Here is a 16,958-nt window from a genome sequence, read left to right on the forward strand (position 1 = left end):
CAAAGTGATATTTTGCCCTGGGGCATCGTAGGAAAAATGTGAACTCCGATATGTTCGCCCTCGTAGGTAATAAATAGAGAACACTACACTCAGTCTCATTACATACGAATAATACGAAACGAGTGTCCTTCCTATGGTATCTGACCGAGCGAAAGCGAGGACACTCGGTCTCATTACTTACGAATTATACGAAACGAGTGTCCTTCCTATGGTATCTGACCGAGCGAAAATACGAAACGAGTGTCCTTCCTATGGTATCTGACCGAGCGAAAGCGAGGTCAGAAACCATAGGAAGGACACGAGTTTCGTATAATTCGTAAGTAATGAGACCGAGTGTGGTATTTTATTATTGTAACAGCGGTACCCATGTCATCTCAAGAAACAAGGGAGTACTTGTAGTGGTTCGAGGGATTTATTTGGACAAATGGAAGTCCAGATCTGCCCTAAAACATACATAATTCAATCATAAACATCATGGCAGTACATAGACACAAGATAACGATATTACTTATAACACTTTTAAGATTTACAGTTCATTTCTGTATACTTTACAAATCCCTTTAGATAAAACATATTACACTTTATATAAAGATCATGCACATGCAATTGGACATCAATATATTACCTCGTCTCAGGGACGCAGGCTGGAATGAGTGATCGATGTGCAGTGATAAGCCCTGCACAAATAAATATACTATATAAATATAGGATAATAGTTATGGTACACTTACGTTAGCATGTACAGAATACATGATACATTCCCAAAATAATATACATACATACATGATACATAGAATACTTCTAAGCCGTTTACACATACAAAATGTACATACATACATGTATATCCCATGAAATACACTTGGCATATACCTCTGTTGAATACATAAGTAAGTTGAATTAAACCTACCTTACAATATAATACACTACTAGCTAAAATACTACATATATATATAACAATGCTTAAAATACATAATAACCAAACCTAAGATTCCGGATACAGTAATAAATGAACTTACCCTATGTGATCTTGTGCAAAGAATGTGCTCACTGGCAGAAAGGAGAAATAGGCTGACTGACCAGCAAAAGTTTGAAGCAGTCACTCCACATGACTAAAACAATCATGTGGCCCCAGAGAACAATAAAACCCTAATAACAGGCCAAGCCTGTGACTGCCCGAGTGACAATACCCATGAACCTATATACAATGAAAAGGCTGAACTATCCAAGCTTACCTATGAGTTAGTAGATTTGTGCAAGTGCTGAAGTTAACACAAGTATTTAAGGAAAGTGAATTTTAAATATCTAGGCTTAGGTTATTAAATATTTAGGTTTAGGTTATTAATTTACTTCATATAAGTGTACTATGATGATGATTAAAATCTAACAATATACTATTTACAAACATACTGCTACATTATTACCCACGTCTTACATGCATTGAATTGACAAAATAGCGTATTTTTGTTATTGTTATGGTTTTAAACCGAAACCGGTTTCATAAAGAGGTTGCGGAAGAATTTTGTTCTGAAGTACACTTTTGCTGACGTCACACTGTATTGACGTCACTACGCCATTCTCGTCTGCCCCCTTGGTAACCGACGTCACGATGCATGTCAGTTATCATCGCCTCTCGTACAGCCTCCTACAGTAAACTACTCCGTAGCACCCCTTGGTTTGCAACTGCTTCACTCGGCTAACCACTCTCCTCCGTGCGGCAAGCATCACTGGTGGAAACATTACGTAGTACCTCTGCCACAGGCCAGAAAAATGTGACGATTCGTCACATCTTGCAATGTCCATTCAATATAATGTACAGATTTCTTAGCTCTTTTATTTTTTACGAGTCTACACATCTAACTAATCATCTTTAATGGAATGGTTTAGTTTCACTGAGAAAATATCCAAAAACGTGTAACACTATTTCGATTTGCGTAGCGATCCTTTATTTACATAGGTTGTACGGCTCAGCCTGCTGTCAGTGAAGCTGATGGAGAGCAAACGATGCAGCCAGTTTGATATCTAAATATGTACTGTCATAGACCTCACTGTCGCAGTTGTGGAAGAATATATATGTACCAATGTAAAACGTTAGGAAGAGAGCGCCGAAAAGCTTTCGTGAGTCCAGTCTCTTCTTATATGAATGTGCGCGTTTGTTTTCAAACAAGAGAAAAGTCCGGTCACGTGATATGCAAATTAGCCTGTGGCAGTGATGTTATGTTAGTCATCACTGTGCCGGAGTGTGTCGGCTAACATCACTGGTGGAAATATTACGTTTATGTTTTTCGACGGATACAAGGTCTCAGTTCGACTCACAATTAAACAGCGACACGGCAACGTTCGCAATGTTTACATTCCCACAATGCATCTCAATCTCCTACCCAGAGTTCCATGCGGCCAGCCAACATAGTAATGTTATGCTAAGTCATCACTGCTCCAGAGTGTGAATGCATCTAAGTTGTAGAATGAATGAATTCACGTGTTTGTTATAAATGAAAAAGTAGTTCTGTCACAACGTGACCTAACTGAGAGGTCATCGGTTATCCAATCAAATCGTTAGAATCTCAGGTCAAGTCATTACGACACAGGTCAACGCGATACGACACTCTTGTGACGTACGAGATTAGTATGCAACTACCCATACGTTGACCACGTGGGTAATAATACAGAATACTCGACTCGCTTCCGTGAAAAACCATTTTTATCAAATTCGCGAACGATTTAGTATCAAACTCGCTTTCGCTCGTTTGATACCAAATCATTAGATCTTACTCGTTTAATAAAAATGGTATTACACGGAAGGTCGTTTATTATCATCTATCTATAACATATCACAGACTTAAAATACGTAATGTTCAGCGAGCAAGTGCTATATAAATATACATTCAATCCTCAACACACCGATTTGAATATTTCCGAATATCTTTGCAGAATAATTCTTAAAAATAGTAAGAATTAATGTGAAAATGAGGATTGTAATCAAGATCAGTGTTCACATCGTGTTTTTACTTGTTTTGTTTCTTAGATTAATTGTCGGTAAGTTTTATCCTTAGATTAAGCTTTGGTTAGTATTATATTTGCCATCTTGGGAAAGAAATACAGTTAACCCTGACCCGTGAAGGTCCGGGTTAGAATTGATCTTTAGTAACCCATGCTTGTCGTAAGAGGCGACTAACGGGATCAGGTGGTCAGGCTTGCTGACTTGGTTGACACATGTCATCGGTCCCAAATTGCGCAGATCGATGCTTCTGCTGTTGATCACTGGATTGTCTGGTCCAGACTCGATTATTTACAGATCGCCGCCATATATAGCTGGAATATTGCTGAGTGCGGCGTAAAACTAAACTCACACACTCACTCATAGTTACCTCTACCTCCATATATTGTGTAATAAAGTACCCTGAACTATAGTTCTTAATTGTACTTAAATAGTGTAATATAGCTTCAATGTTACGTGTGAGCAATGGAGCAACATCGGCGTGTTCACAACATAAGATGGAAATATTATCAAGTAAAAAAGATTTCATCTTTGTTGATCAGTCTATACTTATACTATCAATTGTGCATGAGGGTGGCGCAGCACAGGTAACGAACCAGTCATGAATTCTGGGATATCATCCGGGTACTCACGGGAGAAAAACAATAACAAAAGCAGTAACCAGTCTACGAAATTGCTCTGGATCAGTGCCCCTTTAACTGTTTGTGTGGCTGTTTTTGTCAATCATATGCGGCACCGTTTTGGTAACCAGCTGGTTTAGCAAGACCCCGTTTCGTCCGAGCACATCAAATATGATGTCAACAACTTGTACCCCATACGACTTGACTACGACTTCGAAGTGATAATTTATAGGTCATTTATGTTAATCGGAACTTTGTTTCCAACTCAAGATATCGTGCAAAACATTTCAAGCCAAGGTGGAAATACACGGACATTCGCAGTGAAAAAAGTGGAAGAAGAACATTGGACAGCTCTACTGGCTGATAGTAACACAAGGAGGCAGAAAGATATTGTGTTGAACACAGACTACAGTTAACGTTACTGTTGAAATGTGTTTGTTTACTCTTCTCACTTTGCATGTTTCATCTGGACACGGAGGCGCCATGTGAATAGATCTACTGTGTTAAGAACTAAAAGTAGAGATGCCTGAATCATTCCTTTGACAGTGAACAACTTCAAAATTATACATCGCATTCAGCATGAACTTTCATGGGCTAGTAGAAAAGACTACACAAACAGATCAGACAAAAAGCAAGATTATTTCTGTATGTTTGTTTATTTTGAAGAATGGTGAATTCGATGATGTATCTTACAGGGTGAGTTGATTTTTTATAGTTTTGACAATGAAGGTCAGGCAGAACGACACAAGTAGTAATACAGATTTATTTACATGACCATCATATATATTTATTACCCACGTGGTCAAATATGGGTAGTTGCATACTAATCTAGAACGTCACACGAGTGTCGTATCGCGTTGACCTGTGTCGTAACGACTTGACTTGAGATTCTAACGATTTGATTGGATAACCAGTGACCTCTCAGTTAGGTAACATTCTGACGTAACTATTTTTTCATTCATAACAAATACGTGAATTCATTCATTCTACAACTTAAATGCATTGTGGGAATGTAAACATTGCGAACGTTGCTGTGTCGCTGCTTAATTGTGAGTCAAACTGAGACATTATATCCGTCGAAAAACAAACGCAATGTTTCCATCAGTGATGTTAGCGAATGAAGCAACTGCAAACCAAGAAACGGGGTGCTACGGAGTAGTTTACTGTAGGAGGTTGTATGAAGCGATGACAACTGACATGCATCGTGACATCGGTTACCAAATAACGGTTAGTAAATAAAGACAAAGGCCTAAATTATTTCCCCTCTATGCTAAATAAATCTTAACATAGGCTATTTTTTTAAATATGGGCATCTGGAACATGTAATTGGGCTTATCAACACCATGTCTCAGAAGTTAGTGTTGCTGAGTGCGGCATAAAACTAACCTCACCCACTCAGAAGGTAATATTCAGACACAAATCTGCAAGAATTGCCAGTAACATTTTCTTGTTGAAAAGTTTGAAACATAGACTGCGGGGTATTCACAGTACACATATTTACTGCAATACACCTGTCAAACAATATATCTCATGGGAACTGGTATATTGGGTAAAAAATCTGTATGAAATGTTTTTATTATCTATTTTGTATAATTTGGAACTTCCAGAGACTGACATTCCCAACTGATGTTTCTCTTCTTATTAATTGACAAATTGGCACAATTTATATGTCAGAAATTGTACAAAAATGAAAAAAGAATCCCAAACTATCCAACCTGATTTGGAGATTGCTGTTATCAGAACCATAACATCTATTTTTAGGGCCAGAGTATGTTGGAAAACGGACCTGCAGGCACAATCAGTGTCATTCACTGTCAAACAATTTAGCTCCCAATGTGTCATAAGTATCACAGTGCAGCTACCTGAATCATGATATATTGCAAGACAATATATTTGCTAATACGTAACCTAACATTTGTATACCATCCTAAAATAACATAGAATATATTTCTGGTCCGTATTCCAGAATCATGGACTCGGTGACCTGCCAGAAATTTGGTGTAGGCATTTCACAAAAGAGGAAAACATTCAGATGTCTAAAATGAGGTCATCACTTGCAGTTGGAGTTTGAACAGAGGGTCTGCAAGTTAACAGAACAGAACAGATCATTTCTGACATTAAGGCCACTAAATATGAAACTCAATGTACAATATTTAAAGACATGCATGGTGGTAGGACAATGGGCTATATTTATGTACATACTAACCAACAATCTATTAAGTAGCACTGAAATAAAATACAGCTGAAATTAGAATGGATTTATGTTTAATTCAAAAGAATTGTCATGTTATGTACGAACAACATCTAGTAAGTTGACTAACGGTTATGTTGATTGAACTGAAGCCAAAACTATTTACCTCGTCTGTGGTCTCTATTTCCATTGTCCAATGATGTGCAACACCAGGCAATACAATACCCCATCTTACCAATTATAAAAAACAACAGAATATATAGAGGATATTTTGTTAATATTGTCAAATAACATGTATATTTCATCTCGAGGTCTGACAATGTTGATATGTTCACATGTGGCGCACCAACAATCAACTTTGTCAGACCACAAGATGAAATATACATGTTATTTGACAACATCAACAAAATATTCTATTTATTATATTTTGATCATTGTTTATAAATGATCGAGACATCGAGTAAGTCTGCATTTTATTACGCAACCCAGTTGTAGTTCCAGGCAAAAGTGATATTCTACACAGTGAAATAACATGTTATTCTACTCAGTGAAAATACCATTTTTATTTTCACCAATATTTACAGTATTTCACCCTTAAGAATATAATAAACTGGTTACTATACATAGTTTCACTGTATTATCACACATGAAATATTCGTGTGTGTGAAGTTCCAACTATTCGACAGAATACAATGACTGCGCACCAGATTTATACCATCCACAGGGAATTACTGCATTCTGCGAATTACTAAAGAGAGCAGTGAGGCGCAAGCCAGGCAGCATTATAGTGAGACAGCTTGGTAGATGGCCATGCTGGCTTCTATATATACTGAGTCAAAAAAGAAACTTCACAAAATGTAATTTGAAAAATAATGAATATTTTTTCTCTGATGATACATCTATGTATCCGAAATGGGATCCCTATCTTTCGACTCCAGAAAAACGTTAGCAAAACCCACTCAAACCCATCCATTTGTCGTGCAAATGACGTTAGTGCCAAATCAGGTTTTGTACGTGCAGTCGATCACGTGATCTTCGCATCGAAGTTTTCTTCATATGCACGTGTTTGCATTGGCCTCACGAATTAAAAAAACCCTTTTAAACCACAGTTCTAACGGTACTTGAAATGCCACGATTGTCAAATGTGCAACGTGAACGTGCCGTTGGCATGTTGCAAGCGGGAAGATCAGTTATTGACGTCACAAGAGCAATGGGATGCAGCCGTCGTACTGTGTATGACTTGCAAGGTTGTCTACAACAGACTGGCACCACTTCTGATCGCCCAAGGTCGTGTCATCCACGTGTGACGTCACGAGCAGAAGATCGTCAAATCGTCCTATGTCACCTACATGACAGATTTCTGCCGGCTACAGGAACCAGGGCTGAGATGTTTAGAGGTCGACTGTCCTCACAGACCATTCGAAATCGGTTGCAGGCTGCCAATCTCCATTCTCGACGTCCATATCGTGAGCCAATATTGACGCCGTTTCATCAACGTCAACGTCTGTTGTGGGCCCAACGTCACCTCCGATAGACCCAGAGAGACTGGAATCGAAGTAAGTCTTTAGTGATGAATCCAGGTTTACCCTCAGATTCGCTGGACTGCAGGCATAGAGTCTGGAGACGACGCCGCGTGAACGGTATGCCCAATGTTGTGTACAGGAAGTCGACAGATTCGGGGCAGAAGTTGCATAGTGTGGGGTGCTTTCTGTGGGAACAACCGTTCCGACTTCTTGTCATCCGTGGAAACCTCACAGCTGCTGCTTACCGCGACCAGGTGCTCACCCTGAACTCGTTCCTTTCATGGCGGCTCATGGCCCAGGTTTACAGTTCCAGCATGATAATGCTTTCGCCGCGATACCGCGATGTTGACGAAATTTCCTTCAAAAGCGCTGGAATCAACGTCATGGACTGGCCATCGAGGTCCCCTGACCTTAATCCAATAGAGCACGCGTTTGGGATGCACTTGGGAGAAGGCTTCGTGGTCTTAGGAGCCAACCTCAGAATTTGCAGGAACTGGCGCTGCTGCCTTGCAAGAGCAATGGCTCAGAATCCCCAACCACGTGTTCACAAGCATCAGGCAGTCGATGAGGAGATGGTGTTTGGCAGTGGTGAATGTGCGGGGCGGCCATACACGATATTGAACTGAGAAATTTCGCATTTTTATTCTTGTGACTTGACATTCTGTATACCCATGTTTTGGAACGGCGGTGTAGCCTAATGTAACTGATTATGGCACTGTCAGTGTATCGAGTACATCACACAGATCTCAGCAATGAAATAATAACAATTTAACCATCTTACCATCTCTCGTTCTTTTATTGTGCCCTGAAGAAAGAATGTGAAGTTTCTTTTTTGACTCAGTATAGTTATCCACTGTATATGACATTGAGTATTTGTGTGTATGGAGTTTTGACCACATATTCGACTATGTGCTATGCCTGCGCACCATATCTACAGGGGACTTCTACATTTTGCGAAACAACAAAACAACAAATAGCAGTGAAGCACGAGACAGGCAGTGTTATAGCGAGAGAGCGATCTAGTTTTAGTGCGGCATTCATTTCCCAGTACATTCAGTGGTGGCTCACCGAATCAATGCATCCCTCCTGTGGCAATTACTGTTACAACGGCCAGATTTCAGGCAAACCAAAGAAAATTTTCCCACTGTGCAGTTAAGCCCACATTAATCGTGGAAATAGCAACATAAACATAATACCTCGCTACTGATACAGTAAATCGGCAGCGAAAAACTATGAAACTGCAACATTTTTATATCAGCGAACTTTGGCCTCCACTGCACATGTGCATTACGATCCGGGCTTCTTTCCAATTTCCGAGCAACCATGAATCGCCTCACGTCGAGAAAGTATTAAATATGTCGAAATAATTGCTGTCAGTCATTTCATACAAACAAGTGTGCACACAAGTATCATGATGATATGCCAAATAACACAACAGAAATACTTAAAAAGGGAATGTAACTTTTGTCCAAGCTGGAAAATGTCAACATGCGATCGAGCCTTCCTCTTCCATGTGTGCATGCGCAAAATCGAAGTTGCAGGCTCTTCGTTTTTTTATGTAGTTTTAGCGATATGAAGTTGCTGTTTTTACTGTTTCAGTAGCGAGGTATTATGTTTATGTTGCTATTTCCACGATTAATGTGGGCTCTTCTGCATTTTTCTGCACAGTGGGAAAGTTTTCTTTAGTGGGCCTGAGATTTGCTGGGTTTACTAATGTCAGCCTTAGCTTTCACATCCAGTGGCCGTATGCACATGTCGGGCGTAGCTAACGTCAGGCGTAACACACTACGTCGGGCTTAGCAGCGCCCTCCTCTTACACATCATGCATAACGTCGGTTAAGCCGAGGCGTTACTACGCCCGACTTAACGGATTTACATCGAGGCGCAGTGTGCTATTTTTAGATTTTCGAACGTTTTTAAACCACCGGTAAAAAGCGCGGAACAACTTCGCGGCGCATCCGTTTCAGCCCTAATCATGGAAAACCAAAGAAAACCGAGAAAACACAACTTTACCAATGGATCCTAATGGAGAAATAACATGGACTTTCAAAATATGCTTCATCATAAAAGTCACGATTTTTGACACATTACGAAATCACAATTCACAGCGATATTTGGTTTATGTTTTGAAATGTTCAAATCGGATAATTACTACTAAGAAGTATTGAATTTCAAAAATAGCATATTAATGATCACTGATATCAGGCTTTCATGAAATCACTAATGATAATTCTGAAAATACACTTACACGAATGCCAAAGTGCGAATTCCGCCATAATATTGGATAGTGTTTACAAAATCACGTTTCGCGAAGGCCGGTTTTAGACGCCAATACATCACGTATCATATTCAGCTGCGACAAATGCATCACTGAGCTCCCCATACATTTTAGAATCAATGTCTTTGTCACCAATACCAACTGTCTTGATAAAATGAAACGAAGATATATGGTGTGAAAAGTCCAAACGAACGCTCTGCTAGAAAGGCTGTGCTTGTTTGAAATGTTAACAAAGACAAATTCCGATTTTACACTGCGTAGCATTTTCTGAAATTTTCCAACATTCATCTGTCTATTCATTGCTTGCAATGGCTCAATACCTTTGTAATATGCATGGGAAGAGTATCGTAGCAAGAAATAGGAAATTATAAATAGATACAATGCAATGATTTGATAATTAAAATGAAATTGTCAAAGTTTCTGTGCAGCGTGATGCCATGACTGTCGCAAAATCATGCAGAACGACAACGGTAATTATCTGCTTTTCTGGCTTCTCCTCTTACTTATAATGAAAACGATAAAAACATATCACAATACACAGAAAGTCAGAATCATTCTGATTACTTACATTTCATTTTTATGTACAAACGATAACTGAATCAATGGAAGGGTCCTCGCAAAATCCTTAGTACCCTTGTCACCAAAGCCGCCATTTTGTAAGAAATTGGTCGGCGGTAGCGATGTCATACGTCAACATTGTTGTACATATTAGGCAATTTCTTTGAGGTGAAGGTCGGTTGAAAACACAATCGCCCTATCCTTCCGATTACACTTTCAGATGTATATTTTGCGTATCATTCAGATAATGTTTCATCAAACTAATTTCAGTATATACATTTAGCCTTGTTCAATACCATATTATACGTAGATATAGGGTAGGTGTTTTTTATTCTTTGAAAGTTTTTGATTGTTTGAAAAATATTTACATAAGAAATTGACGCATTTAGTGTAGTACACCATATTTTAAACCTTTACACAAGTATAAGAAGATCCTCCGTAACCATAACTACAAAATATTTAGGTGTTGAGATATTGTTATTTTTCATATGTTAAATTGATGCCAAACAGGTGTGCGTGTTGCTCACAATTAGATACACAATCAAACCGTCAAATTGTTGATATATTCAGGACGCTATTTAAATGGTAAAATCATTCATTTTATGTTTTGTCTAAAGAGTGTGAAATTCTGACATAGAAGCCGAGACCTTTTATACAAATAATGGAAATTAGGTAAGATATATATATACTAATCAGCAAGCCAATGTCGTCTTTTTCCGACGTCGCAAAATGCATAAAACAAGCCATGACGTCAACTAAAATGTTGTATTATTATCAGTAATTTCATTACATCTGCAGATATGGGTAGTACTCAATTAATAACGATTCAAAATTACATCTACACAAACAGAAGAATATGGGAATCTAACAACTAACTTACATATCGGATAGGGCCGTCCAAATCTCTTTTACCTGCTTTCACATGTAGTACGTTGTCATCTTTTCTTATAAATTGTGTAACTACCAAAGCGTATCCGCTCACATTGGGGAACTTTGAGCTGAAATAGTTTGGTTCACAATGAACAAAACATAACGGAAATATAGTGTCCGTATCCACAACAACTTTTCTCCATGTGATCTGACTTATATTGACCTAGTGTTTAGCATAGCGGAGTTATGCCCCCTTATCTTTATACGGGTATGACCTCTCTGTCGTCGGTTGACGTCACAGAAGAAAATCCTTTCTTGACACTTATTGCTAGTCATTTTTAATGTTGAGCGTGTAACATTATGCATTAGCACATAAACCCATTTCATATACACTTATGTCGTTCAGATATCAGGCTGTATTTTCTTCGCTCACACTTTCTGTAAAAATGCCAAATTAAAAAAATCGTAGCAGAGTGCTTTTATCGGTGCACGACAAAAGGCAGAGAAATTGACAGTTTTTCAACGCGTAACACAATTTTTGACAACATTTAGCAAGGTCTATTTCTCAAACCGCCGAGGTAGTCGCACTTATATTTACACCAACGGATAGGAAATGAAATATTTTACATTTCTGTGTAATTTTATAGCCGAACGCAGATCCAGGACCACGCGAGCGCAATTCTCGCACAACGTTCACTTTTCAAACCTTTTGAAACTGTGCGCCTGAAAAAAGATTCGGCATCCAGTGACACCCTTACAAAGCTACGCCTGCTGGGTAGGTGGCGTAAATATAGAGCGCTACGACTGGTGTGACTTTAACTACGTCTAATATGTGCATACCGGTTTAACGTTACATCCGGGCACACATTTTACTTACTCCCGGACTAGAATTTACGCCCGACATATGCATACGGCCACAGAGTTTTACGACGACTACGGATGATCCAGAGGTTTCTACAGCCGTTCCTAAGGATCGCTTATCACCAAGCACCAATCCTTCTACCTTTATTGATTCTTCATCCTGCATTGGTGACTCGACGAATGTCTGCGGGGATTTTTTCTTGACTTGGAACTGGAGTTCAAGGCAGTTATCCCAGCTATAACACTTTGCCTTACTTTCAACCAGTCTTCTCATATGATCAGACAACTCGAGTACTTGGTGGTGGTGTGGAACATCAATCATCTGGTTTCTACATCCAGCGACTTCACCAGTTAGAATGGTTTGTCAATTTTAAGAAGTCGGAACTGATCAGCGCCATGCTCGACACTGGGGCTTGTTTGTTATCCGAGACTGGTTTGTCAACATTCAACGACTTATTCCCCTTGCACTGACTCAACCAAGAACTCTTTGGCAGTGGCAAGAGCTCCTCGGTCTGCTAACTTCAGCCCAATCTCTTACCCTCAAGAGACAACTGCAACTTCGGTTGTTACAACAGTTCCTCAGACCTTGTATCAGGATTGACGATCCCTACACGCCGATCCTACTACCTTCAATGCTCCATCCCCATCTACGATGGTGGCTGGTAGAATCGAACGTTTATGGAGGAGTCTCTTTGAGGCCGTTCGCTCCCTCTCATCACCTTTACATGGACGCTTCTCAGTCCTGTCACATCAATGAACTAGAGTTCTGGATGGTTATATTGGCGATAGCCAATTGGGCTCAACTTCTACGATCAGCCAGTCCACTCGTATGATCGGACAATGCCACAGTGGTGTGGTACATCAACCAGATGGGGTTCTCAGAATCACCGCAACTTCTTCACTGGATTCAGCAGTTCTTCCATCTCATAGACTTTCTGGACATCACAGTCAGAGGCTTGATTCCACACATGCGTACCATGTGTGAAGCCCATTCTGGTGTTCCCCGCCGTGATATTGCTGAAATGTTGACTAAATCGGCGTAAAACTAAACTCACTCAACGTCAGAGAGAATCACTTACCAGTGGTGAAAAATGTCATTGCTGATTCACTGTCCCGATCAGCTCGGCCATCCCTGACAGAGTGGAAGCTACATCCTCAGATATGCATGACTCACTGCTTTCCGATTACGAGCTCAGCGGTGGACTTGTTTGCAACCAGATTCAACACTCAGCTACCCAGGACCATCTGTTAGCATACCCTGGGAGAACCTCAACGTGTATGCATTCCCACCACCGGCGTTACTTCCAAGAGTTCTTCTAAAACTACGATCGACACAAGAGTTCACACTGCTTATGGTCGCGCCTTATTGACCATCAAGAAGTTGGTTTATCGTTCTACTAGAACTATGCATCTTCATAAATCATTGATCGCTAAGGGTTACTCAAGCGAGTGGCTACAGGTATTACTACAGCTCATCGTACCTCTACACAAGCTCTACGATGACAATTGGAACAATTTTTAGGCTTATTGCGAGACGAAGCACATCACTTTCCCTAGTACATCATCACCTCAGATAGTTGCCGAGTATCTGCAGCACTTATGTACTTCCAGGAAACTGAAGGGTTCATTACTTTCAAGACCTTCTTCCTAGTGGCCCTTGTCACCGCTGCAAGCATCCTGGTACTTCATGCCTTGGATGTCAAACGAGTGTGCTTTGAACGGAAGAGGCTTGGCAAAGTCTTTCTTGGCCTGAGATGGGACTTCATCTCAAGACCGACGTAGGCTATGCAAGAGACTTTGTCTACAGACATACAGACTATAATTATTCATATAGCCTCAACTTATTAAATTACATATATGATTGTAAAAAGTTTTGTTTATTTGAACATCAATATGTAAAAAAGATGGAAATCTTGTTGTAGTTAATAATTACATTGCCATTGAATTAGCAACATGCGACTTGATATCTCTGCAGCACAATTAATTTCAAATTAATACCAGTATTTCATACTGGAGAAACAAAGGGGGAAACCTCTCGTCAGCTATGACAGGGTTTACTATAGAATGTGCAAAACCCTTACTTTGACATATAGTCAGGTTTACAAAGTTTATAAACTGTATGAACGCAAAATCCCACCGACGTGTGCAAAAATACAAGATGAGATCAAAGATACAAATGTCTCGAAAACAACACTTATTGTAGCTCTGGTAGAAATGGGGCTCAGGTACACCAAATGGGGAGATGACAGAGCTGTGTTTAGAGAAAAGTACTCAATCCTGTCCATGCGATCAGCTTATCTCAGAACAGTTGAAGAGTACCGCAATTTGGGGTTTCAAATTATATACCTTGATGAAACCTGGTGTAATAAAAATCACTCAACCGATCGGATGTGGCTTCCTTCAGATTGTTCTAAGGCACCAGTGTTACCATCAGGCAAAGGTAGATGCCTGATCATCTTGCATGCTGGTACCCGTAGCAAGGGACTAATTGGGGGTTGTGACTTTGTTTTTGAGGCCAAGAAATCTAATGGTGATTACCATAGAGAAATGAATGGGCAGGTATTTTTGGATTGATTCGAACATCAGCTTTTACCGCAGCTGGACGAACCAAGCGTTATCATTTTGGATAACGTCAGTTACCATAACCTGCGTGTCCCTGGTACCATCACACCCACCATGAACGATCTCAATGCTCAGTTGCAGGATTTTCTCACTTCCTGTAACGTGCCTTACAGGCAATCAGAAACAAAGCCCCAGCTCATGGAAAAAAATCCGGCAGCACAAAAAGCCAATCCTGTACATACATACATACATACATACTAACATTTGTATAGCACCGATATCCAGCTCAACTCAGCTGCTCAAAGGCGCTTTGTTTTTCCCTCGTTCACTGGATGTCAATCTCAACGGCACATCGTATTGTCAACCTCAACTCCCTGGAGAGCATACAACTGACGAACTAGCTGCAAAACAAGGCCACATAGTTCTGTGTACACCAGTACGACACTGTGAGCTCAATCCCATCGAGCTGATCTGGGTAACTGTAAGAATTTTATTGCTCGCAATAATACCACATTCAAGCTTTCAGATGTTTAAGAGCTTGTGTATGCTTCTCTTGTGAGAATTACCCCAGAATTGTGGCAAAAGGCTGAAGACCGTGTTCTCAAAATCGAGGTAGAATATCGTCTGGGGGATGGCGTTAACATCAGCCGAGTTTCACATGTTGTAATCCCGCTAGAGTCCTTGACCAGCAGTGATACTGACACTTGATATTTTGAGACAGTCCCTGAGATGCACTGCCCGTGCGTTACATAACGCTGTCACCCTGTCTCCCTGCCAGGTGGGTCACAGTATAGTTTGTTTTTTTGAAGTGTTTCTACCATGGTTTTTGGATATTTTACAAGTAATCATTATGATTAGGGAATGGTCCATCGTGATTACTCATATGCCATATTAGGTCAAGGTGGTATGAATGATTATGTATTAGTCTTGAATCTGAAATATCAACCATTATCAAATAATTGCCAGAAAGCATTTTCCAAGTATTTTTGGCTTTACTTTAGCTTAGCTGGGGCACTGTAGTACTGTCATATACATGACTCTATGGGCTGTGAGGCCAGTCTTGTACTTCATGCAGAGAGGATAGACACTCGACTTACTGGCCTCTACTCTTGCGAGCAATTACGTCAGTGAAGTGTTGATTTCTGAATTCCTACGGGTTTTCAAAGCGTTCCACTCCCAAGTTCCTTTCTCATCTTATGATGATTGATTTGTACTGAACGTTTAACAAGATGAGCACCAGTGCGTCTTCCCTTTCTCCGCTGTCCTGCGTGTGATAGATGGGGATGGTTTCGAAGCAAGGGCTGTCCAGATTATGGGTCTTAGACTTTAATTCACTGTGGTCTTCTGATAAATTGCAGAGAGGCGGGGTCTACTTGCCAAACTGTGTCCTTTTGTCTTGAATAAATGTTACGGCTGAAAACCACATCGATTCAGGACCGCCCACTTTTTGTAATTGTAGTTATTTTCGCGTGCAATTAATTTTCATGCTTTTAGCGCAAAAAGATTGTGCGTCAATAATCATATCAAGCGAAATATTCATGGTCAAGTCAAGACAAATACTCAAGTAGGAACATTATGCAATTTGTTTATTCTCTCAGATACCAACATCAAAACAATATATAAAGGAATAGAGGCATATATATGTCTGCTCGAAGGTGAGAATTTGCACGAATTTCAACACTTTCACACATGTGCAAAACCATTACCAATAGATGACAACAAATAGCAGTTTAAGACTTTGCAAGAGTTTTAAACGCAGACAATTCTTGTAACTTGAGATTGTTTGTGCTTAAAGGTCACATGCAACGTAAAACACAACTTTGCAGATTCTGATACCTTCGGTATGGACTTACCGAAACAAATCATCAAAAATGCAAATTCAACTTATAAAATTGAAAAATAACGCGATGAAAAAACCCACGCGAAATCGTAGTTCAAACGATTCACTAATTTACCCCCAGCGTTTGGGGGGAATTCAAGTGGTTTCAACAGCTGGGCTGTGCTCATAGCAAGTGCGCAGTGAAATAGGTTCGCGCAACTTGGAAGCGGGTTGTCTGGTGAATACTCGGTGAAGGCTTTGGTGTGAGCTATTTTTCTAATGTTTGGTTGATATCTCACAGGCGCAAGCTTTTTATATGTTATGACAGTAAATTAACTGTTTATATAATTTCATTTGTCTATTTCACCACACGTTCTCCTTACCGAGTCACTTTCTCAGTTCGATACTTAAAAGCAATGTCATTATTTAGCGTTGACAGAATTTCTTACTGTGATATTAATATGTCGTTGTCACAGACAAAACTCAATGTCTTGTTTTATTGACACCTGTGTGTCTGCCTGCCTGTCTGCTAATGACTATATTCAATACACATCTGTGATCACTGACCACATGCAATTTGAACTTAACACCGATCAGGCTATACACCATAAACAAAATGCATTGATTTATGGCCCGAGTTCGGTCTCTGTCACATTGTGAAATTACACAGACAGGCAGGTG

The 16,958-nt window shown here is 39.9% G+C and overlaps 1 protein-coding gene and 1 long non-coding RNA gene across 2 annotated transcripts in view; one reads left to right on the forward strand and one right to left on the reverse strand.

Annotated features, from left to right (window-relative positions):
• Positions 1-356: 356 nt before the first annotated feature.
• LOC124270677 lies at positions 357-16,955 on the reverse strand. The gene is made up of 3 exons (XR_006896857.1): positions 16,944-16,955; positions 14,144-14,147; positions 357-625 (listed from the first exon to the last, which is right to left on the reverse strand). It is a non-coding gene; the product is annotated as an uncharacterized LOC124270677 (long non-coding RNA).
• Positions 3,640-16,958, forward strand: part of LOC124270676 — a 111,679-nt gene continuing 98,360 nt past the window's right edge. The window contains exon 1 of the mRNA XM_046705708.1: positions 3,640-4,311. Coding sequence (XP_046561664.1) covers positions 4,195-4,311 — 117 coding nt within the window. The 5' untranslated portion in view covers positions 3,640-4,194. The remainder of the gene's footprint in view (positions 4,312-16,958) is intronic.

The sequence above is a fragment of the Haliotis rubra genome, unplaced genomic scaffold (assembly GCF_003918875.1).
Source record: "Haliotis rubra isolate DU_JTF1 unplaced genomic scaffold, ASM391887v1 Scf1536, whole genome shotgun sequence".
Lineage (NCBI taxonomy): Eukaryota > Metazoa > Mollusca > Gastropoda > Lepetellida > Haliotidae > Haliotis > Haliotis rubra.